Source organism: Strix aluco, chromosome 20 (assembly GCF_031877795.1).
Source record: "Strix aluco isolate bStrAlu1 chromosome 20, bStrAlu1.hap1, whole genome shotgun sequence".
Lineage (NCBI taxonomy): Eukaryota > Metazoa > Chordata > Aves > Strigiformes > Strigidae > Strix > Strix aluco.
The window spans coordinates 4470767-4494076 of NC_133950.1; the positions used below are offsets into that span (position 1 = coordinate 4470767).

Sequence of the window (23310 nt, forward strand, 5' to 3'; positions counted from 1 at the left end):
TATCATTTTCCCAGCAGGACTGACCCGGCACAGGCAGCCAAGCCTCTTATCTTGGTGAAAGGAATTAGTTTGTGTGTGAGGTAACCAGACCACACTGTTAGCACATCCCAGACCATGATTTGGTGTCGGCATTCACCACATGAAACCCACATACTGCTGGTGGAAGAAGTCACCAGAGGATTCTCTTTACTGCAAATGTTGCTTTTGCCACCCCAAACTGCCAGCCAGGCTCTCCCCGGACACAGGGATGCACTAGCTTTGGTAAGCCAGGTGGGGTTAGTGCTCCCATTGCTGTTTGGGAGTGCTAAATAAAAAAGCAAGAAAAGCAACAAGGGACTGAGAGCAGCGGGTGGCACAAGGACCACACCAGCAATGGACATGGTCGAGGCTGTCAGGGTGGTGATCTGGTGGCTCTGGGGCAGATGAGGAACTATGGAGACTTCTCCCTTCAAGGCACAAATACGCTGCTTGTAAAGTTCCATGCAGGGGTGCCAGGATGCTGCTGAGCTGTAGTAGAGCAGCCTGCAGCAGCTGGCTTCCAGCTCAGCCCTGCGTTCAGTCTCACCCACTGCCCAGGCTGAAGCCAGCTCTGCCCCCAGTAGCCCCCAGCATAGCTGATGCTCTGGGGGGGCAGCCGCAAGGAGCAGGGACCCTGGCTGTAGGGGGGTTTAGGGGTCTTGCACCACAAAGTCCTTTGTAGGTCTGTGGTGTGATCCAAGTGTCAGAGCCAGCACGGAGGAGGCTTTTGGACAGTGATGATCTGAAACGTGTTTCAGCCAATTTAACTATAAAAATCTAACTTTCACTTGTATGAATTTCCTAAAAGACATGCCTGGGTGAGAGCTGGCTGTAGAGTTAGTGTTTTGGCTGTGAATGCTTTTAGCATGTGAAAGTTGTCAAAGACACAAGGAAAACCAAGGCACAGGCAGCCTTGGCCCATGGTCTGGTTGGAGACCTGCCAGCAGCCAGCAGCTTCCCAATGGTCACTGTGCCTCAGCTCCACCCCAAGGAAGGCTGTAGAAGCCAATACAGCTAATGTGAGACAAATTCTGGGGTCACTAAAGTCAGCCAATATCAAAGCTGTCATGTAATTCCCAGTCCTGACACCTATGTGTTGTCTCCACATCTTCCACAAATGATAAACCAAAATGATTTTTTCTGATCTTGGTGCCTTGCTCTTGACTCTACAACCCTCTGAAAGACACTCCACCACCCCTGGTTTCCTTCCATGCATGTCTTGGCCATGGTCCCTGTGTCCTTGAACAGCAAAGATGCAGCTGAAGGCACTGGCTGGTGAAGGGGAGGTAGGTGCTTTGGAGACGGGAAGGGAGGTGTCTAACCAACCCCTGAGCACCAAGGGGTGAAGCTCTTCTGCTCTGTTTGGTGGTAAGCATCCATGGACTGGATGTGTCTGACCTACAGACAACACCTGGGATGGGCAGTGAGAGCAGCCACAGGCAGCTGGAAGAGGCGAACTCTCCAGTTAAGAGCTTCTTTTTGAGCCACAGTTGATTTTGCTTAAGCCGTCTTTTGCTGGCGTGTATGAAAATGAAAGGTTAAAAAGTAAATCAGCCAGACTTGCTGCCAGGACTACGAACTCTCTGCAAAGAGCATTGCAAAAGGCTTAAGAGTTTCAACCATGGAGAGCAGATGATGGAGATGCTTTGGCAAAGGTTTTGTCCCACCCACAAACCTGAACCTTTGGGGGTCAAAGAGTTGAGAAAGCCCCAGGCGTGAGCCGCCAGGAGTCCCAGATGCCCAGCACACATCTCAGACCTGCTGTATGGGCTTGGCACCATCGCTGGAGCCCAGCCAGGAGAAACACCCAGCATTTTCAGTTCATGTTCAGCACTAACATCTTCCTCTTTCCAGTCCGGGAGTCCTGGGAAACAGCAGCACGTCATGCTCTGTGCCCCCAGCACTGCTGGGTGGGTACCATGGGGGGACCACCTTTGTGGGACAGAGGGTTCCCGAAGTACAAACCCAGGCTCTATGCAGAGTTTTGGGGCAACCAAGGACAAATCTGCCTTTCTCTGCATCCAGCCCCCTCACAGGGAGGGGCTTACAGCAGATGATGTGCAGATACGTAAGATGGTCGTGCTCAGGCTTAAAGCCTGAGCAAAATTAGGCTGTTTCTCCCCGGCGGCTGGGGAGGTGTTGGGTGGCTCAAGTCCCTGGCACACAACCTGAGCACGTGGCAAGAAGGGACCTGGACTTCAACCTGCACCTCGCAAAGCCTCATCTGAAATGAGTGACAGCTGCCAATCATGATAAAAGCCAGTCTCCACAGCTGAAACAGGACTGTAGCTGGCATCTGCCTCGAGAGGTATTTGGAGGCATCTTACCCAGTTTAGCAGTTTTTTAGTCCCTGACTAACCTGACCAACAGCCCATCGTTGCTCCCTGCTCCCCTGCTCCTTCGACATGGACTTGTGGGTGGTCAGCAGCTGCTCCCAGTTAGGGCTTGCAAGACTTGGCTTTACTTTTGGGGCAGTTTCAGCTATTTCCACATCACAGGACAGGTCTGGAGACACAGCACACCTCCAGGTCCCAGGGCTCAGCCGCCAAGCCATGGCACCAACTGTGCCACCTAGTCCAGTAGCTCCACATCTCCCAGCTTGTCAGTGCTGCACAAACAGCACCCCGCAGCCACATCCTTGTCTGGTTCTCCCACACCATCCTGCTCTCAGCCACCCCCGTTGATGGGTGCCTGCTCTTCTCACAGCCTTGCCCTTGCCCTCTGTTCCCACGGCCCTGGGCAAGGCAGGACACTGCTTGAGCCACAACCCCCGGGGTCCTTCCAGCAAAGCAGCTCCCAGCTCCTGAGCAGGAGCCATCCACCACATCAGGATGCTGAAGCCACCACTGCGCTGAGGTCACACGGTCCTCAGGTGCTGCCCATGTCAAGATGCAAGTGGAGATGAGTTCCCTGGGACAATCCATTCCCAGCGGTCTCCTTTAGGAGCCCTCATGCCCCTGTGGTAGCTCAGGTCAAGCTGGACCCTTGTCCTCGTGCATGAAGCCCAGCTGAGCTCTCCCAGGCTGGGCTCTGCTCTGGAGATGCCATATGGACATGAAGGCACCAGCTTCACCTGCCTCTGGCATAGCCATCCCCAGTCTCAGATGTCTCTCCAAGAGCTGCTCCTGTCCCAGCAGGAGCTGGGACACACAGAGCAGGGTGACAGCCATGGCCAGTACCGGCCCTTTGTCAGGGTGATGCTGGTTCGGCACCCAGACCAGGCTGTGAGGAGGCTCTTTCCCCACTGGCCCTGGGGTTTCAGAGGGGTGCGGGGCTGGGGCACCCACCGGGATCTGCAGCACCAGCATAGGGAAGCCGTGCCGCACCCCCAGGGCGTCTGCAGGGCCAAACCTCTGGGCTGTGAGCGAGCCAGGGTACTCCCCTAACACATGTTTTTAGCCAAGGAGCTGTAGTTGGGTTTGGGAAAGGCCCAGCTGGCAGCGATATCCAACTCACCCGCCGCAGCAACAAAAATAAACCAAGGTGAGATTTTTATCTTTGCCCGAGCACATTCCAGTGTGTAAAAGAGTCTGTTGTCCCGAGACTTGAAGAGCCTCCCTCCCCATGCTGTGGAGTACCAGGGACCCCATGGCTCACACCAGGCAGGGGACGGCATCAGGGTCTGTCCCCTCAAGCCATGTCAGCTGACGGAGTGTCCAGCAGGATTTCACCGAGGGGGGATGCTCCCAGAAGGAGTTTTGTGTGTGCCACATCGGCCTGGCCACAGGCTGGTGTGCCAGAACTGCACACTGCTGGGGTGTGAGGGCAAACGCCCCAGCAAGTTTTGTTGCAGGACTTGGTGGCCCTGGGCACATCGGGTGACTCCTCTGCATGAGGAGCGAGTCCCGGGAAGGCATACGGCTGGTCCTGGCTGCCAGGCAATCCCCACCACCCCCAGCCATGAAGACATCCCCCACACCCCCATCAGGGCAGCACCCCGAGTGCCACAGCTCGGCAACGTGCCACCCCTGTGTCCCCAAATGTACCTGGGAGCTTGCCTTACCTCGGAGGAGCAGAGCTGGGAAACGCCAGCGGCTGGCTCTTCCCCAGGGCAGCTGCAAAATGCTGGAAAAGCCACTTGCAGGCGAGCTCAGCGGCGTGCTCAGCAGGTGGATGTGGCATCATCCCCCCCCCCCCCGTGTCACCACGCCCTGGTGACATGGCTGTCTGCTAGGTTGGGGCTGACAGTCCCAGACAAGCCCCGCTGGGGCTCAGCAGCAGGAAACGGCCCCTTTCCTCTGCAAAGTGTTGCGGCGAGGCTGAAGGATGCATTCGTTTGATCTTTTTTTTTTCGGTTTGCCCCTTCTTTGGTTTAATTAGCCGGGTGGTTGGGGAGCTGTGGGAGAGTCCAAAGGCACCGATCAGTCCCCAGGGCAACTCATGGAGTGTCTTCTCCTGACTCAGATGCTTGGCTGCTCTTCCTGCTCCACCAACTGCATCCCCCACCCTCTGTGACTCCGGTTCTTCATGCCCGTCAGCAGACACTGGCTGTCCCCCCGCACCGCCCCAGACTTGCTCCCCTGCTCTCATCCCCATCGTCCTGCAGCCCAGCCCTCACCCTCCCCAGACCCACACCAGTGACTGTGTGGTTGCTGATGACACAGTATCTGCGGCTGCAGGTGATGCAACACCCGTGGCCTGCGCACTCCAATTGATGGGGCATGGTGTGGGCACAACCGCGGCACGGGGACACTGAGAGCAGGGATGAACTCACACTGGTGCGAGGGGAAGCAGACAAGGAGCAGGCAGCCGCCCCCTCCCAGATGACGTGTCCTTGGTTTGCTGTAGCTTGGCCCATGTGAGCAAACAGCTCGCTCCAAGCAGACAGACCAGAGGAGGATCTGGGGACATTGCAGCTGCACCCTGGTGACACAGAGCCCTGGAAAAGCACATCTCAAGGTGAAGCAGGAGTGGAGGAGCTCCTGCACGGCAGGTCCCAGTGCTTGGGGCCCAGTGCCACCTAAGGGGGTGCAAGGACCGAGCAAATTGGGCGCTCCTGTGCTGTCCCTTCCAGCACCCAGCCCTGGCACCAGCCCAGGACAGGCCATCTGGTCACTGGGGACATCGAGCCAGGACTGGAGCCAGGTGCCATCTGAAGAGAGGCTGGTGGGGAGCAGGTCACACCATGCATCAGGGCTAAGCTCCAGTATGGCCCAGTCTGCCTAAATCTGTGTTAGCTTATGGATCCTGCTGGACCAGGCCACTGATTCTCCCACTGCTGTTCCATGACAGCCAGGACAAGCTGGCAGCAGCGTGAAGGGACAACCATCGTCTCCTTACGGGAAACCTCCTCGCAGCTCCCATCCGCTTCCTAGAGAGAGAAGGAGCAGCCACTTGTTTCATTGTCATCAGGGCATCTCCCAGGGGAGATCAGACCCACGAACACATTCCTGGTGCTCCTCAGGCCTCGGCTAAGCGACTGAACTGGAGAGCTGCTTATACAGCAGTTCTCTGTCTCAAGACCCTGTCTGCATGAAACAGATCCCAAGAGCAGCAGAGGAGAGAGGGTGGTCCCAGGAGGAGCTGGGTACATGGGGCAAAGACAGGGATGGGCCAGGGAGCAGCTGAGGTTGGAGGCGAAGCCACGGCTACCAGATGTTTTGTCAGAGTCAACGTCATCAATAGAGTACAAAGGTCTGCAAAACGCGGGGTCAGAAGGAGACCAGTTCTCTGAGCCTGGGCTCCAAAGCACCACGTGTCTCGCAGACGGGCAGATCCACTGTTCTCAACACCCTCGTGGTGGGAGCTGAACACAAGCGATACCGAGGTGCCTTTGGCGCTGGGACTTCCCTGTGACATTGGCATTTAGCTCACTGATCTGCGCTTCCACGGGGAATACTCATGCTTTCTGGGGGTCTTCTCCAGAGGTGGGTGAGACACGCCCCCCCTTCACAACCAGCATCAGCTGTGCGTACTCCTGTCCCCATGCCTTGCCCTGCCACCACCTCTATCTCAATATTTAGGGAACGGATCTGAAATACAAAGAAAAAACTTTTTTGTTTAAAAATACACACATCTGGCTCAGAGCACGGCTCCCTAAAACCCTGCCAGCACACTGAAGGCACGAAGTGCTCAGGGAAGTGAGAGGACAGATGAAAGTAGATTAGCTTTGCTGCTGAAGCCAGCGCATCGGTCCGAGCGTGGCCTCAGTCAGGGCAGGGCAGGCGAGGCAGCAGTCTGGGGGGTACGAGGGTAACTACAGCAACCAACCAACCTCCAGGTAATTCCTGTTCTCCAGGCAGTCGTTTTAGGTACAAACACTTCCCGGGGAAAAAGAATTTTATAAATAAAACTAATCCTTCCATGCATTTTTATTTTAAAATAAAATAACTGGCATATCAAACAGTGCTTGCAGGGCAGGATGCTTTAAGACTAACACCAAGAGACGGGTGAACTGAAATAAGGATGCGGCATAAAAGGATCTTTCGAAGAAACACGACGCTATACAACACAGCAGTGTGCTTAATTACAGACCCTGCACACAGTGCCAACCCTGTGTAACCTGCCACCTACCACTCTGTGCAGAAATAAAGGTGGGGAAAAGCCCGACAACCGCTGCTACGAGTCCAGGGCTCCCCGGTGAGCCGGGCACGTCCCCGGCCGGGGCGAGGGCAGCGGTCAGAGCCCGCTCCCTCGCTGTCAGTTCACCCGGCAGGCTCGGATCATGAGCAGCTGGAGGAGGATGAAGACGGGCGACATGATGAGCCCGTACCACAGCTCCCGGGTGTGCTCCACCAGCTTCTGGCACAGCAGCATCTCGAAGACGAACTTGAGGCTGAGGATGGTGAGGATCCAGAAGAGCCGCAGCACGGCCAGGCGCTTCTCCCCGTCCTGGAAGAGCCGCACCGAGACGATGGTGGTGAAGTAGGTGCTGAGGCCGTCGGCGGCGAAGAAGGGGACGAAGACGACCCACCAGGACAGCGCCGAGGCCTCGCCGTCCACCTTCAGGACGAGGAGCACGGAGAAGGCCAGCAGGGCCAGGCCGTGCAGGAAGATCTCGAAGGTGGCAAAGCCCAACCACTGCACCAGCTCCCGCAGGGAGAACAGCATCGTCCCGGCGGCCGCGGGGACATGGGCGCTGCCTGGGGAGGGGGGGAACGGCGCCCCCAGCCCCGGCGCCTCCACCGCGCCCCGCCAGGCTCCGGCGGCGGCGCACGCTGATGACGTTTCAAGTGCGGCGGCGCGCGCTGGTGACGCAAGAGGAAGCGGCCGGTGGGGACGGCGCACGGTGGGTGCTTGCGGCGGGGCCGGAGCGGGGGCCCGGCCCCGAGCCCCCTGGCCCCCGGCTTCGGCCTCCCGGCCTGTCTTGATCCTGATCCTCCTCAGCGTTTTCTTTTGTAGTTATTCTGGATTTTTTCCCCGTGGCGGGGATTTTCAAGGCAGACGTACATTAAAACTAGAAACGGGGAACAGCCGATCCCAGGGGTGCACTGAGCCTGCGGGGATGAGGACAGTTAAAACGAGCCCAAACGTGGATCGTTGTCCCTGGATTTTATGCTCCCAAGCCAGCCCCCTCTCTTTGTCCTGGCAGCGGGGACAAGGAGCGCAGTAGTGTCACTGGTGCTCCTGTGGACGGGGACACTGCGGCGAAGGGGATGTCGCTCCCTCAGCACTGCCCAAGGGTGGAAAGAGAGCCCGGGAGCCTTGAATCCTGCTGTCTCCGAACTATTCAGCCATCCCTGTGCCTGCTGTTTGCAGTGTCAACCCCACGAATGTCACCTGAACCCACAGCCACCGGCGCTCCTTCAAAGCCTGGGCGGGTGTCAGTGTGACACCCCTCATGTCCCCTCACCTCCTGGTGATTTCTCTGGTTTTGTCTCTTGCAGATGGTGGAACGGAAACTCCTTGTTCTTTTTGGCAGCCAGACTGGGACAGCTCAAGACACAGCCGAGAGAATTGGCAGAGAAGCCAAGCGACGCCACTTCCAGTGCAGAGTGGAGGCCCTGGACAGCTATGATGTGGTGAGCAGTGACACAGGGGTGCTCCAGGCACTTCTGGTCTTGCTCCATCTGCACCAACCTCATTTCTTGGGCGTGGGCATCCTCCACCCTTGCTGTGAACTGCTGTATTTCACCAGACCCTGGCTCTGTGCCCTTCCTGAGGGCAGCTTGTGCTTAACTCAGCTGAAAAGGTGTGAAAACTGAACAGTGACTCTTGGAATAGAGTCCGTGTTATATGACAGACACTCAGCCATACCCTGTAAGGCGAGGAGCACCAAGGAGCCCATGCTGCAGGCAGCATGTGGGCAGCAGATGCTGCTGCAGTGCCTGTAGAGGAGGTCGTGCCACGTGGGGCTGCGGGTTTTGTTCCCAGTGTGGTCTGTCCGTGAATGGGATGTGATGTTATTGGCCATGTCGGGACAGCCGGGACATGCGTTTGTAGGTTGCTGACCTGAATGTGCCTTCCCACGTTTGTGCCCACAGGCCAACCTCATCAATGAGCTGTTGGTGGTATTTGTCTGTGCAACCACCGGCCAGGGTGACCCACCTGACAACATGAAGGTAGGACGTGCCTGTCCATGTGCTTTTATATTCCTGATCCAGTGACTGGATTTCTCTCTTGAAGCAGCTTGAGCACTGGTTATTTTTGGAGGGGGGAGCTCTGGAGCTGCACCAGTCACATCTCATGTTACTGATGGGCCACGGGCAGGGAGCTGGTGAGGTTTCAGCAGCTTAGCAGCTGCAAAGGGCCCTGGCATCGCAACAGCCCCGGGTTTGTGGAGGGCTCCCAGAGCATCCTCCAGATCCATAAGCTGTTTGTGGAGGGCTCCCCAGAGCTGTCCTTCTGGCAGGTAACAGTGGTGGCTACTTTCAGGGGTCACCTCTGCAGAAGGCTGGGCTCCTCACTCTATTGGGACTCAGCAAAGGGCAGGAGGGTCCCCGGGGGTGGGTGAAGCTGGGAGCAGGCAGGAAGGGAAGGCCTTCTTGGCAGCAGCGTGACTCCCTGTCCGTGTCCTTTCTAGATGTTCTGGCGGTTTCTGTTCCGGAAGAACCTGCCACCCAGTTCCCTCTGCCAGCTGGACTACGCCGTGCTGGGCCTTGGCGACTCCTCCTACCCCAAGTAAGCAGCTCCGCAGCTCCTTGCCTGCCCACAGCAGCTGCTCCTCACAGCTCTGGCTGCCAGCAAGAGCAGAGTGGTTGGGGAACAAAGGGGGTGAGATGAGACAGAGCCTGACTCTAGAGCAGCAGCTCAGGTGAAACTTAATTCCCACCAGCCTTAAAAATCCTTGCCCCACCAGCCCGTGTTCCTCCTAACCCCCAGGAACTGGTCTTCTGCCCATTTCTTTCCTCGCAGCCTCCTCAAGCAGATGCAGTGTCTGGGACATCATTTCCCGGTCAGTTATTACAGACATGCAGTACTCTGTCTGAATTGCAGGAAGGCCTGTGCCACAACAATTTCAGTGGACCAAGCCAACAGGAGACATGAAATATAAGAGTTTTAGGTGGCAGCCAGCCTTGCTGGTCCCAGTTCTCTCCCAAAAGAATGAGCTGTAGTGGGAGGGGTGGGAGTATGCCTGAGCTCCGTGAAGCAGTGAGGGGCTGGAGGGGAGGAAGTGTTTCTCTGCCAAGGGCACAAGCTGCCCTGGCGGGAAGCTGGACCTCCCCAAGTCCCTTCTGGGAGCTGGTCACAGCCTGTGTGGCCCAGCAGGTGGCAGCCAGCTGCTTCTCCAAGCTGCCCCAGGGTGGAGGCATAGGCTGGGCAGGGCATGGGGCCAGGTCGTGTGTGCTGGCTCGGGCTGGACCTGCTGCTGTGCTGCTCCAGCATAGCCCTGGCAACATGTGCTGGCTCGTGCTGGAGCTGGAGCAGCCCTGCCCTCTGCAGCCGCGGTTATTCTCTGCTCAGGTTTAATTTTGTTGCGAAGAAGCTGCACAAACGGGTGCTGCAGCTTGGGGGCAACCCTCTGCTGCCAGCGGCATTGGGAGACGACCAGCATGACTTGGGGTAAGAGCCCAGTGGAGGGGTGGTGGGGGTGGAGCCCTGGCGTGCACTACAGTTTTGTCCTTGGGCTGACAGCAGGGCTGTGAGTGTTTTACCCCAGCCTTGGGAACAGCAGCGTGCTGCTCCCACCACGGGCTTGCTTCTGTGCCCCAGATGTGACCAGCAGCCTCCTGCTGCTCTCTGTGAACATGCTGGTCTCTGCTCATAACTCTCCTGTGCTAGGAGCTGGGTCACTTGCTTCTCCAGGGTGTCCCACAACCCCCAGCATGTGTCAACATCTCCTGGCTCTGCCCCAGTCCCGTTCAGACCAGGGGACAGCTGTGTGTCACAGACGTGTGCCTGCAGGCATTACAGCAGCCTGAGCTGTGCTGCTCTTCTCGCATGGGGCAGAGGCTGCGTGTGGCTCGGGGAGTCAGTGACCGTCACCAGTTGTGGCTGAGGGTTGGTGGTTCTGTTCAGACATCAGTGGTTGGGCCCCAGCGAGGGAGCGAGTGCTTAGAGTGGGTGAGACATGTTTCCAGATCTGAAACTGGAAGGGAACGACATGGAGTGACTGTGCAGCGGAAGAGGAGCAGAGGTGGTTGCCCAGGGGTGGCCCAGTGTTGCCTGGGTGCAGGGGTAGCAGCGCTGGAGCCTGAAGGGATGATGCTGTGCTGCTGCAGCCCAAATTTCCCACTTGCAGGCCAGATGCAGTGGTCGATCCATGGCTCCTGGCCTTATGGGACAAGATTCTTGCCTTGTATCCGCTCCCTCCTGGCCTTGAGATCATCAGTCCAGATGTACGGTGAGTGCAGAGGGTAGACAGGGACTGCTGGAGCTGGCTGGTGTGAATGACCATTCTCTGGGGTGGAGATATGCCCTGCTTTGACTGGGAAGCCTCCCCACACAGCTTCTGGTGTCCCAGTTATCCCTTGGACTTTGGCCACGGGTGGCCCATCTCTCTCTGGGTGGGGTGTCCCCTTGTCCCCTGGATGTGTGTGTCAGCTACCTGGGCAGGCTTCTGCCCATCTTGCTGTCCTGATGTGCCTCTGCCCTTGGCAGACCTGCCGAGCGTGTGTGCCCAACCAGCCTCCCTCTGCCTGCTCTGGAGCCTTTGGGATCTCCTTCTGGCAGCCTGCATTGCATTCCCTTACCACAGAGGCCAGGGGTGATGGGTGGTGGATACAGTGGGAGAATTCAGGCCTCTCCCTGCCTCCAGCCTCTAGTGCTACAGCAGCAGAGGAGCTGTGACATGGAGGTAACCACACTGCATTGCTCTCCTCCCCACAGCCTGCCCCCAAAATACACCCTGCACTACCTGGCTGAGGACTCCCCGCACCCTGATGGTGGCCTGCTCCAGCCGACAGCACCCAGGGCTGTTGCCTCTGAGCTGCATCCCTTTGCTGCCCAGCTGGTGTCCAACCAGCAGGTCACGGCAGAATCCCATTTCCAGGATGTCCGGCTCATCGAGTTCGATATCACGGGCTCAGGGATCACGTGAGCATTTTCCTGGCTTCCCCAAGTTTTGCTGTGTGGGATTGGGTGTCCTGTAGCTGCCTTCCTCTACCACTCCTTCAGTAATACCTGAGGCTGCAGCCCTGTGGACATGGTCCCTGCTGTGCTGTCCCCCCTCCATGACAAGGTCAGGGGTGTGTGGTAGCGTGGGTCCTGCCCGGGGACCAGCTCTCTGTGCCATGTCAGGTTAGAGAGCACAACGGTAGTGACACTGGGAACCTGCCTGAGTTGTGGCCTCTCCCCTGGGGCTGGTGCGGGTCGTACTGGCGGTGCTGTGCCCATGGCCCTGCCCTGCGGCTACACTTGACAGGTCCCGCTGCATCCACAGGTTCAGTGCGGGGGACGTGGTGATGATCCAGCCCCAGAACTGCCCCGAAGACGTGCAGCAGTTCTGCCAGCTCCTGCGCCTGGATCCAGACAGACGCTTTGTGCTGAAGCCCACAGAGCCTGGTAGGTCCTGCCTGCTGGGACAGAGCAGCCCCTGAGCTCTGGCCTAGCCTGGAGCTCTGCTTGTCCTTTGCTGTAGAACTGGTAAATTGGGAGTGGCTGATGGGACATCTTGCAGGATGGGGGCTCTCCTTCCTTCCCAGTGCTGTGTGCTTGTGGACATCACCTGCAGTGGACCCCACATTAGAGTCGGTGTGACTTGTGGGAGGAATCCAGCAGTGTCCAGGCTGCACCCAGGTGTCTTTGCAGCCCCCAGCACAGAGCGTGGAGGATCCTGCAGCCTCCCCAGCCCACAACCTGAGTTGGGAAGCCTGTGCTTCCTTGCCTGGGGTATGCACATCTCCCCACTCTGCCTGTGCCTCAGGGACCTACTGCAGGTGCTTCTGCAGGCACAAACCAGCACCAACAACTAGAGAAACCCCTTGGGAGGCCCCTTGGAGCCCTTGGTCTGCAGTCTGCATGGTACTAGGAGAGTTTTCTGTCCCCTGAGTGTCCATTCCCCCTCCATCTTTCATGTGTCTGTCAGTGCTGGGATTTTTGCCTGGCAGGCAAGAGAAATTCAGGCTGCTCCTCACACCCTTAGGAGAGAAGCAGGAGACAAGGGCAGGCCTGACACATATGACACTGCTGGTTATTTCCACTTTATTGTATGCAGGCAAGGTGGGACCCATATGGATAAGGTGTCCTAAAGCACTTGCATAAAGGAAGGAACAGCTCAATGCCACTGACTCTCTGTTGCAAACCTGTGGGCTTGAAAAGAAAGCTGGGGAGAGCAGGAGGGAGTGGGACCCCCTGTGGGGAGCAGCGGTGGCAGTAGCCGAAGTTGGCTCTGTGTGGGTGCCTGCAGGCAGCAGGGCTGCCCTTGTTTGGGTGCCTGGGGAGTGCCAGAGCTGCGGGGCAGCAAGCAGGCGGTGCTGGGGCATCCAGCCCCGGTGCTGACCCTGAGCTCTGCCTGCTGCCTTGCCTTGCAGGCACATCCCTCCCTGCCCTCTTGCCGCAGCCCTGCACCATCCGGCACCTGGTCACGCACTACTTGGACATCTCCTGCGTGCCGCGGCGCTCCTTCTTCGAGCTCTTGTCCTACTTCTCTACAAACGAGCTGGAGCGGGAGAAGCTGCAGGAGTTCAGCTCTGCACAGGGCCAGGAAGAGCTCTACAGCTACTGCAACCGGCCCCGCAGGACCACGCTCGAGGTGAGGCTGGGGGAGCACGACAGACCCGCTCCGTGAGGGCTGTGCCATGACATAAAGCACCCAGGCAGATGATCAGCCATAATTTCTCGGCTGGGGAATTCAATCTACCTCACCCACTTTCTGAAGCATCCTTGGACTGCCACTGGTGGTTAAGACTGCTCCAAATCCTCCTGGGCCCCTGTGCTGCAGCCTGATGGTGAGGGGCGGGCAGTGGGACAGGGCGGTTGGTGCTCAGAGGTATTCAGCGTGGTGCCTTCGGTCAAGGGCAGCGTGGCACAGCAGTGTGGGACAGCCCCTGACCCCCCGAGAAGCAGGCAGGCTGCCTTCTGGGGTGTACCCAGTCTCACCCTGCCTGGGCTTTGCAGGCCCTCTGGGATTTCCCTCACACCACGTGTGCCGTTCCACCTGAATACCTGCTGGACCTCATCCCTCGCATCAGACCCCGCGCCTTCTCCATCGCCTCCTCAGTGCTGGTAAGAGCTCAGCCCTTTCTGGCCTCCTGTCAGGCTCTGAGCTGAGGGTCTGGCAGGGCTGGGGCTGACTGTTGGTGCTGTGCATGCTGTGGATGTTCAGGCTGTACTCCCAGGCTCCCTGAGCACCCACAGCCCACCTGAGCCCCTGCTCTGCTGTGAGCACGTGGCAGGTGGACGTGCAGGATGTGAACCCCAGGGCTGTGCCAGCCTCCCTATTAGGGCACTTGCCCTTCCACAGCCCCGCAGGTGCTGGGGCTGGCCCAGTGCACTGCGGAGGTCTGGTGTCCTGGTCGCGGGGGTGCAGTGGGAGGTGGTGCCATGGAGGCTGGGACATCCCTGGGTGGTGCGGCCATGGGAGGGGGGAGTGCTGCTTCCTGCTGCTTCCTGCTGCTGCCGGGAGGTGGCAGTGGGACCTGGCCCGGGTGGCTTGGCAGACGGCAGCCCATGCACTGGTAACATTTGTCCTCCATTGGGACCTCTTGGGTTGGGCAGTCTCTGTCGCTGCTGCCAGCCGTGCAGAGCACTCCCACAGGAGCTGGAAAACCCCCTTCCCTACTGGAAAGGTTTTGGGCTCCATTCTGTGTCCAAGTGGCTGTTTCAGGCTAGGAAGTGTTTCAGATGCCCTGGCAGGAGCTGGGCACAGATTTTGTCCGTGGAGGAGACACTGGGCTCTTCCTGCAGAGCTGTGCTGGGTGTCTTCTCATTTGTCATGTCTGGACGCAGGCTCACCCTGACCGGATCCAGATCCTCATGGCAGTAGTGCGGTACAAGACGCGGCTCAGCAAACCCCGCCGTGGTCTCTGCTCTACCTGGTTGGCTTCTCTCAACCCAGAGCAAGGTAACTGCTTGGACTTTGAGAACCTTGTGTGCTTACCACAGCCCACAGAGCTGAGCCCATGGGACTGTGGTGGAGCTGTGTGTGTGCTGGCCATGCGCTGGAGCTGCTTGGACCCTGGGTGGAGCACAGGGAGCTGGAGCATGCTGGCCTGGCAGGACGGGCTGAACTCACAGTAGCTGTCCTTCCTCACTGCTCCCATCCTCTTTGGAGCATGACATGCTCCTCCAGCTTACCCTGAGCACCCTGAGCTCCTGGTTTTCTCCCAGCTGCTCGACCCTCCTGCTCCCAGTGCCAACATGCCCTGCTGCCCCACGGTGGGCTGCTCCTGGTGTGCTGGAGCTGGTTGTGCCCGGACTGCTGGACACCTCCAGCCCCGTAGCACTAGCTCTGGGAAGGATGGTCCTTCCATTGAACACATCCATCCTGTCCTGCGAAGCCCATGTGTGCTGCTCATCTGATCTAACCACAAAACCCCTCCAGCTGGGTCCTCAAGCAAATGTGCCAAGCTCACGGGGTCTCCCTGCTGCAGGATGGTAGAGAATTGCTCTGTATGACTCCAGGGCAAGACTGGATCTTCTCAGAGTACCTAGATGGGGATTTGCACCCCTCCACTGGCTCCCAGAGGAGGCAGGTTTGTCCCTCCCTTACTCGACAGCCAGGTTGAGGTCTCTGCTCACCTCTGCTGCTCTCTTCCCTGGCACCAGCTGTGTGAGGAGAAGGCTGTCCCACAGCCCGTGTGCTGTGGGGCTCTTGCCTTCCTCTGGGGTTCACTTGGGTGCTTCCAGAGACAGTGCTGAGACAGCTGAAGTGCTTTTCGTACACAGGTAGTGTGCCTGTGGCTCCAGGGGTGCCTTGGTGCCGGGGTGGTGGTAAGCCAGGTGCTTTCCATGTCTTCGGAGCATCCTGGAAGAGCTGGATGCCTGGCTCACCCTCTGCAGGGTAGGGTGATGCTAGTTGGTCTGATTGTTCTGCAGGTGATGTCCGGGTGCCTCTTTGGGTGAAGAAAGGAGGAATGAAGTTCCCAACTGACCCTGACACCCCCGTGATCATGATTGGCCCCGGCACAGGGGTGGCACCTTTCCGAGCAGCGATACAGGAGCGGGTGGCACAAGGATGTAGAGGTGAGGGACAGTCCTGGGAGGGATGTGGGATGCCCCTTGCTGCAGGCAGGTCTGTGTTCAGTGTACGGGAAGGAGGGTCTGGGGGCTCCTGAGGGTTTGGACAGGCCCAGGCTTTGCTTTGTCTGAGTGGGAGCAAGCTGGGCTCTGGGGCAGGTGAGGACCAGAGCCTGGTGTGTGCAACCTGTGTGGTTATTCACAGGTTGTGCTGCAAGGCTGCTCCTTGGGTCAGGGTAGGGGCTCTGTAGAGGCTCTTTCTTGGCTCTTTGTGAGTAGAGGTGGGTGACTGAGCTCATCTTCTGCTGCACAAGGAGTTTTGCCTCCACCCTTGTCTCATCCTCATTCCCCCATCTCATCTGTGGGTCTCAGCAGGAAGTTGAGGCTGGTGAAGGGGAACAGGCAGCCCTGGGGGGCTCTGCTTGCCCTACCTGCCCCCCACCTCCTGTTTTTCCAGCTTACAGGGGCCTCTGCTTGCCACAGGTGACTTGACTTCATGCTTACTTGGCTCCTGGCTCTTCTAGGCCAGGGCTGTCAGCCAGGTGCAGCAGAGAGGTGTGAGCCTTGGGGTTCTGCCACAGGTCCCTTGGGCACCAACAGTCCCCAGCATTTGCAGGGCGTTCGGTCCACCCGGCACAGCCCTTGTGGTCTGCTCTCTGCAGGGAACTGCTTGTTCTTTGGCTGCCGCCAGAAATCCAAGGACTTCTACTGCCAGGCAGAGTGGGAAGAGCTGGTGACAAAGGGCTTCCTGACACTCTTCACAGCCTTCTCCAGGGACCAGGTCAGTTCCCAGAGGAGGAGGGTGGATACAGAAGCATCTCAGGCAGCACTGATGGGACTCTGCTGGTGTTTCTGGCCCCTGTAGCTGTTGGCATGGCCTGCAAAGGGTCTGGAGGGGTGGCACAGTGGTCACCTCACTCCCCCACACCACCTCAGTGCTGGCTGGGATCCCCACGAGCGCTGCAGTGCTGCTGCCCAACTGGGATGTGTCCAGCTGAGTTGAACTAGAAAGGTTGCTGGGATGGGGCTGGTGAGCACCGGAGCAGAGAAGGTGTTAGCCACCTGTTTGGCTGGACCACGTGACTGGTAAAAGGCTCCCAAGCCTCTCGGGGGGGTCACCAGACAATAATCTTTCTTGATTGAGTGCCACCCTCCCTACCATGTCCCTCTGAAGCTGAGGAGCTTGACCTCTGTGCCAGCTCTCCCCTACCCTCAGCCATGCAGGAGAAAGCTCCCTGAAGGTACGAGCACCCCCACAACTCGGCCCCTCACTCAGCTCCCTTATTTCCCAGGCAGCGTCTTTGTTGGGCAGCTCTCAGCCCTGCTCTGGGCTGCAGGGCTTTTTGTGTTGCCAGGGAGGCTCCGTGAGCTGGGACTCTGTTTCACTGCCTTGTCCTGTCCCTTGATGGCACTGAAAGCTCAGCCTGCCTTTGAAACAGAGATCTGATAAAAAGGGTCAGTGAGAATGGGTATTTCTAGGTAGCTCAGCTGCACCAGTCCTTTTCTCCTGGCTGTGTGCATGCGTTGACATGAAGCCAGCATCTTTTATCCAGTCACTTGTAGGGCATGAGTTGAATGTCCCTGTGAAGGCTTTCCAAGGCTTTAGTGAACAGGCACAACTCTGCAGAGGTTTGTTGGATGACCAGTCTGCCTTTTTTTCTGGTGGCTCACACAGTGAAGAGGGGATCTGCTGCTCCCCAAATCCGGAGAGTGGCCCCAGAGCCTCCTCCTGCCCTCGTAGACTCTGGAGGGATGGGGCTCATGTGGAAGTGTGCCCCTGCGCTCTCTGCTTTCCCTGCTCTGTGAGGCAAAGCAGTTTGTCATGAGGGTCTTTTGCCACCAAATCCTTGCAGTGCTGCACGGGGAGGCAAGTGAGAGCACAGCTGGGTAAGATGAGCCATTGTGCCTGGGAGGTGCCGTTAACTCATCAAAAAGTTTGTTTTCAAAGAGCTTGGCAGGAGCTGGGATGCTCCATAGGTGAGCAGGATTTCCCTTTTCTCTCCGTCAGGTCCTCTGTGCGGTGACCTTCTGTCACATCACGTCTGCCCCATGGTGCAGACTGATTGATCCCAGCCTAATTTGGCTGTCGCTAATTCTCGGCAGGATGCCCTGGGGTTTAGCTGAGATGTGGTGACCTGAGTTTGTCACTGGGGTGCTCTGGTTTCTAGGTAGCTGCAGGTCCTTAAATGACCTGCTCGGAGCACCAGCCTCGTCGGCAGAGCCTCTGTCAGCACTTAGCTGATTAATGTTAATAATGCTGAAGCTGAGCTGTGTGGGTGCTTGCGACAGGCTTGCCTCCCTGCTGCATCGCCGGCGGCCGGGTCGGAGCAGCGGAGCTATGCCCGGGGGGGACCTGACTCTCCAGTGCCATGCAGCCAGTGTCACCGCGTGGGACCTGCTGACCGGGCGGTGACCAGCTCTTGAGACAGCCGGGGCTGGTCGCTGCTCGGCGTTGTTCCCACGCACACCTCCAGGCTGCAGCGCGCAGGGAGCCCCAGACGCAGCCAGAGCCTTGTTGCCTTTGGGGCTGGACGGGAGGGAGGAGGCTGCGCCCGTGGCTCAGCTCGCCGCAGTGCAGAGTGTGGCGTGGTGGGACGTGCGGCGGAGGGCCTGGCCTCCATCACAGTGTCACCTTTGTCACGGAGGAGCCGTCTGGGCCCGCAGTGAATTCAGGCACGTTGGCAATGGTGTTCCTCTTGGGCAGAAGCCAGGGCTGTAGGCAGTTGCTTGGATGTGTGAAGTCTTGTGGATTAACCCTTTGGGGACTCTCCTCAGTTGGGCTATACTGTGCCAAAAGCCAGTTGTATCCAGTCCCTAAGCACAGCGGAGGGGTAGGGAGTGGGACCAGGGCTGTCCTGCCAAGCTTTCTGCCCTTCCAAGCTGTTTCAGTTCTCCAGCAGGTGACAGGGGTGTGGGGAAGGGTCTTGGCATGATGGGGGCCACTGAGCCTCCTCTGCCCATGCTGGGAGAGGGCAGGAGGGGAGCCCTTGCAGGGACTCCCCAGCTCGTGGCCCTGGCTGTTCACCAGAGCTGGAGCAGGCAGGGAGCAGCCACAGGATTGGCGGGAGCTACTTCCCCACTGAAGCTCCTGCTGCTGCAGCCATCTCCCACCAACGAGGTGTGGGGATCCCCTTCCCTGTGCCATAGTTGATCCAACTGCTTCTCCCAGTGCCCCCTGCTCTGGGGGGCTGCGCTGCCTGAGCTCAGGCAAACAGCCCCTGAGACCAGTGCCCAAGGGCTGGGCAGGCGTGCTGGGGCTGGGGCTGCTGCCAGGGCTGGTGGGCTCAGCGCCGTGTTTCCCTGCAGGAGGAGAAGGTTTATGTTCAGCACCGCATCCAGGAGAACCGAAGGCTGGTGTGGGAGCTGCTGAGCAGCAGGAACGCTCATGTCTACCTGGCTGGGTGAGTGAGAGGACTCTGTTCAGGGACTAGGGGAGCGGGGCTGCACCTCGCTGGTTCTCCACCTCCCTGGAGACATTCCCTCAGCTCAGCCCCCGGAGTGAGCACACCCTGCACCCCAGCAGGTCTTTAGGGGCTGCAGTGACTGCTGCAGAGGCACCAGCTCATTTCTCCTCTCCTGCTCTATGAGCCCTGGGCTGAGGGCCATTTCTCACCTACCCTCTGCTCCAATTAGCAGGGGCAGAGCTGGAGCCGTGGAAGAGCTGCTCCAGCTGACTCCGTGTGCCCATCCCTCCAGCTGCCAGCACCCATGACCAGCATCACCTGCCAGCGGGCTGCCAGGCCTCTGACCCACGGCGAATCCATACACAGGAGAGGCCTGGCCTCTTCCCACCCCTCTCCTCCAGCAGGGCTCAGTGAAACTGGAGAAGAGGGCTTGTGCAGTTCCTGTGGCTGCTCAGGTGGGCAGGAGGCTTTTAAAGCACATACCAGAGGGCCACCAGTTCTGGGGCTCGTGAGCAACAGCTTTTGGGACCCTTGGCGCATCCTGGCTGGCTCTTTGACCCAAAACTGCCTTTCCAAGGTAGGGACGAGCTGTGTTGCACTGCAGCCTGCTTCCTTTGACAGCACAGTTGTTCACCCAGTGGTTACCTTGGGCTGGTTGGAAATGTTGAACTGTTGGCCAAAAAGTGGGGTCTGGCCTTTGGAGGCAGAGCATCTGTGGCTCTTTTCCTGGGCAGAGCCCTTAACCTGCCTGCCCTAGTCGCTGTCTGTGTGACAGGGAGGAGGCTGCTCACCCAGTGCCCAGGGCAAGCGTTGTGAAATGCTTTGGGCTCCTTGAGCTGGCGAGAGGCTGGCGATGGTGGTGGTGTGCACCCTGTGACCTGGAAAGCACTGTGCAAACCTGTGCCTTGCTGTCGACACGACCGACAATTGCAGGAGGCTCTTTCCTGCCTGTCCCGCACGAGAGCGGGATTTTCCCTGGTGCCTTGCAGGGCGAGACTGGCCTCGCTGCATTCCTGGGAGAAGGAGATTTTTGTTTACTGCCCGTGAAGCAGAGGCCAGGCCGCCCACTGCCCCTCGCTGCTGCACCAGCGCTGCCACATGGTCTGGCGTGCCTCACTGCATCACAGGGCTCCCTGAGGCCCTTACCCCAACCTGGTGATCTCTACCCACAGATCTGGGCTTCAGGTTTGGTTTCCTCCCTCAAGCTGCACTTGGGACTTGGGGTTGTGCCTCTGTCCACAGCCCAAATGCTGAGGCTGTTGGGTGACCACTGGACATGGTGTCTTGATGGCTCTGTCGTCTCCTTCTGCCATCCTCTTTGCTGCTTTCTGGTGCTGATGGAGACACCCTGGGGGCTGCCAAAAAAGGATTAATGTCTTCTAAAGAGCAAGGCTTGCACAGCTCTCCCCATTGCAGGATTTTGCAGAGGCCGTGAGAATGGTGTTTTGGACATCAGGGTTGCTCTGAGACCCATCTTGCTGAGCTCTTTATCCCTGGCACAGGGTGGCCCTCAGCCCCGATCAGGCAAGTAGGATCCGAGAGCCTTGTCCTCCTTGTACAAGTGGCAACTTGTCCTGTTCGCAGTGGGCACTTCCCCAGCCCTCCTGAACAGCCCACACGGCATGTAAAGACACCGGGAATCACAGTGCCCCTCCCTGGCCCGCAGACTCTGAACTGTCAGTGGGGTGCCAAACGGGAAGGTGCAGGTGGGCTAGCCTGAAAATGGCCTTTTTCACCCCCCCCCCCCAAAAAAATAGTATTCACAGTTTCAGCCACACTAGGAGAAAGATGGGAAAAGTGAATCCTGAGCTGTGTGTCCCTGAGCAGCAGCCCTGGGCCACGTAGCACAGCGTGTCTGCCTTCCTGGGCCTGTGCTGGCTGGGGCAGGGTCTGCGGAGCCAGGGCTGTATCTTTTCTATGATTGTGCCCAGCTTATCTTGCCCAGGGGCAAAAAGGTTGAAAATGTCTCTCTCTGCAAAAAATAGATATTTGACATGTTTTCCATCACAAGCCCAGCTACATTATCTTGTACTTGCATATCAGTGCCTGACTCAGAAACAATACGACTCTTCCAAAAAAAGAAGACCTCCTTTCTGTGTATTTTGGGACATTAATCAGCTTCAAATGCAAGTCAGAATTCTGCCTTGTTCTTGGGAAACAGCAAGGACGTTGCCAGATGCTTGTGCCAATTGGAGCAGCCTGGGAAATTTTTTATTAGATGTTTTTTTGTAACAGTGAGTTTATCAAATGAAACTCTCTAGGAAAAAGCCTGAATTTCTTATTTCCCATAAGAAATAATTATGCTTGGAAGTGTTAAAACCTGTTTGGTTATTTTCTACATGGGAACTTGTGTTTTCTTCACAGTTTCTTATTTTGAGGTCTGAACTGGCTTTGGGTTACAAATGTCACCATCAAAACAATCATTTCAGGAGGCAGCGGAGGGACTGAAGCAGCTGCTCCTTCGCAGCAGTCGTCTTACCCAGCTCAGGATCAGACATGTTTTACACTGAATGTTTCCCGAGATGAAAGGACAGTTTCCTGCCTCCTGCCGATAAATTATGACTCGTGCATATTCCCCATGTCCTTCTAATGAGGGTGATGGGAAGTGGAGCAATATGGAGTTAAGGCTACCAAGCTGTGATGCTCCTTCACCAGGGACTGGGTACTGCAGCCACCTCTTTGCCTGCAAATACCAGCGCTGGGAAGCCCTGTGTGGATAACGGCCTGCTCTCCTGGGAGTGGTACGAGCTGCCTCCCAAAGCTTGTCATTTATTCAGCGCCAGGCAGCCCGTGTTGTGGGGTGAGGCAGGTTCCCCCCAGCCTGTGCTGTGTGCCGGGGACGGTGGGTTCGGGCACAGGGACCGCTGCCCCCTCCACGGGCTGCCTTGCTGGAGCACTGGGGCTGCAGATATGCCCCTGGTTTCCCTGCTCGCCCTCCCATCACGCCGCCTACTCTCTCTTCCAGGAATGCCAAGCAGATGCCAGCGGCCGTGGCTGAAGCTCTGCAGTCGGTGTTGCAGCTGGAAGGCGGCCTGTCACCCTCCGAAGCAGAGGAGCATTTAACAGCCCTGGAACGGTCCCAGCGCTTCCAGTCTGAAACCTGGTCATAAGCCTGGCTCCCTGCCTCCCCCTTCCCTGCAAACTGCCTGAATAAAGGAGCCAGCAAAATGATCCACCCTGGCATCATCCTTGGGCTGAGATTACCCCAGCCAGGTGAGGGGCCTGGTGAAGGGGGTGGATTTACCCAACCACCCCTTCCCTGATGGCAGCAGGGCCATAGTGGGTAGGGGGAGCCCATCTCCTGGGAGTGGGGGGTTGGTGTGAGTGAAGCCTGGCTCCCCATGCCCACACCCCGCTGCAGCAGAGGTGAGAAGTCTCTGCTGGGGCGCTGCTGGCTGGCTTCTCCACGGTACTGAGCTGCCGCCCCATGTGCTCCAGCTCTTGGGGTCCCCGTGCTGGATGAGCAGCACCCGTGGGCATTGCCAGACCGGCGGCATTGGCAGCGGCCATTGTTTGTGGTAAGACCTAGAGGAAGTGAGCTGTTGCATGGGAGTCTCTCCACCCTGGCATTAGTCAGCAGCAACAGCGCTTGCTGCAGGAGGCTGCCTTGACAGACCTGTTCCCCCTGTCTCCAGAGGCTGGGGCCAGCGGGGATGGGTGCAGGAGGAAGCTTCGATCCCTCTGTCTGATGCCAGTTCATCTTCCTGAGCCTGCTTGATGACGAGCTCTGAGCTCCCCAAGCGCCCGTTCCCACTGAGTAATCCCATTCCCTTAGTGCCTGCTCTGCTGGATCTGTCCTCCAGCCCATCCTGGGAGCTGCTTCCAGCCAGGGCCAGGCGAGGCAGCAGCCTCCAGCCCCTGGCAGCCCCTGTGTGCCCTCCTGACCCTGCCAGTGCCCCAGTGGGGCCAGTGCCACCACCTTCCTCCCCCAGTTCAGCGAACTCGGTGCCACCATGTAAACAGCAATTAGGGCCCAGGGCATGAATCAACCAGGGACAGTCCCTGGGAGCAGGCTGGGACAGGAAGGGACAGAGGTGCCACACCACACCTGTGACCCAGCCACCCTCCCACACGCCCAACTGTGGGGTCCTGCACAGGCGAGCGGCACCCGAGGGCATCGCTCGAGCTGGAAAACGGGAACTTTTTGGGTCTCCCCCCTCCAGCTGCTTTGCCAGGGCTGCCTTGCTGTGAGGAGCTGTTGTACTTGTAGGCCCCAGCTGGGCTGGGTGTCGCCACACCCTGGGGACAGCTGGGGGGCCAGCGCAGAGCTGCTGTATGGCACTCATCATGCTGGTGACACCGTCCCCTTGCATGGGGCACTATCCAGGCTGCATCCTTCCTGCCAAGCCCTGCAAGCTGCTTACGGGGCACAGCGAGGTGGCCGGGGACA

The 23310-nt window shown here is 58.2% G+C and overlaps 2 protein-coding genes across 9 annotated transcripts; one reads left to right on the plus strand and one right to left on the minus strand.

Moving 5' to 3' along the window:
* Positions 1 to 6314: 6314 nt before the first annotated feature.
* TMEM203 (transmembrane protein 203) lies at positions 6315 to 7174 on the minus strand. The gene has a single exon (XM_074846072.1). The coding sequence runs from the start codon at positions 7066 to 7068 to the stop codon at positions 6658 to 6660; it is 411 nt and encodes a 136-aa protein (XP_074702173.1). The 5' UTR covers positions 7069 to 7174; the 3' UTR covers positions 6315 to 6657.
* A 78-nt stretch (positions 7175 to 7252) lies between these two features.
* NDOR1 (NADPH dependent diflavin oxidoreductase 1) lies at positions 7253 to 22091 on the plus strand. 8 transcript variants are annotated; one of them, XR_012625838.1, is made up of 15 exons: positions 7253 to 7979; positions 8442 to 8519; positions 8981 to 9078; positions 9862 to 9960; positions 10640 to 10741; positions 11227 to 11433; positions 11780 to 11901; positions 12870 to 13090; positions 13456 to 13563; positions 14287 to 14401; positions 15376 to 15522; positions 18823 to 18917; positions 19150 to 19497; positions 21350 to 21661; positions 21886 to 22091. XR_012625838.1 is itself a non-coding variant. In XM_074846065.1 (14 exons), exons 1-14 carry the CDS (start codon positions 7845 to 7847, stop codon positions 22028 to 22030), a joined length of 1791 nt encoding a protein of 596 aa, XP_074702166.1. In that variant the 5' UTR covers positions 7253 to 7844; the 3' UTR covers positions 22031 to 22091. The 8 variants fall into 8 exon arrangements, 6 of the variants coding, with proteins under 6 accessions (XP_074702166.1, XP_074702165.1, XP_074702167.1 ...); XR_012625839.1 differs by lacking the exon at positions 19150 to 19497 and having other exon boundaries at positions 21285 to 21661; XM_074846065.1 differs by lacking the exons at positions 19150 to 19497; positions 21350 to 21661 and adding an exon at positions 16179 to 16297.
* The last annotated feature ends 1219 nt before the right edge of the window (positions 22092 to 23310 follow it).

Bases quoted from the DNA above. Each gene is read 5' to 3' on its own strand.
- TMEM203 (XM_074846072.1), bottom strand. From the start codon at position 7,068: ATGCTGTTCTCCCTGCGGGAGCTGGTGCAGTGGTTGGGCTTTGCCACC.
- NDOR1 (XM_074846064.1), top strand. From the start codon at position 7,845: ATGGTGGAACGGAAACTCCTTGTTCTTTTTGGCAGCCAGACTGGGACA. The intron at 10,742-11,226 runs GTGAGTGCAGAG...TCCTCCCCACAG, and splicing joins ATCATCAGTCCAGATGTACG to CCTGCCCCCAAAATACACCC. The intron at 18,918-19,149 runs GTGAGTGAGAGG...TGCTCCAATTAG, and splicing joins GCTCATGTCTACCTGGCTGG to CAGGGGCAGAGCTGGAGCCG.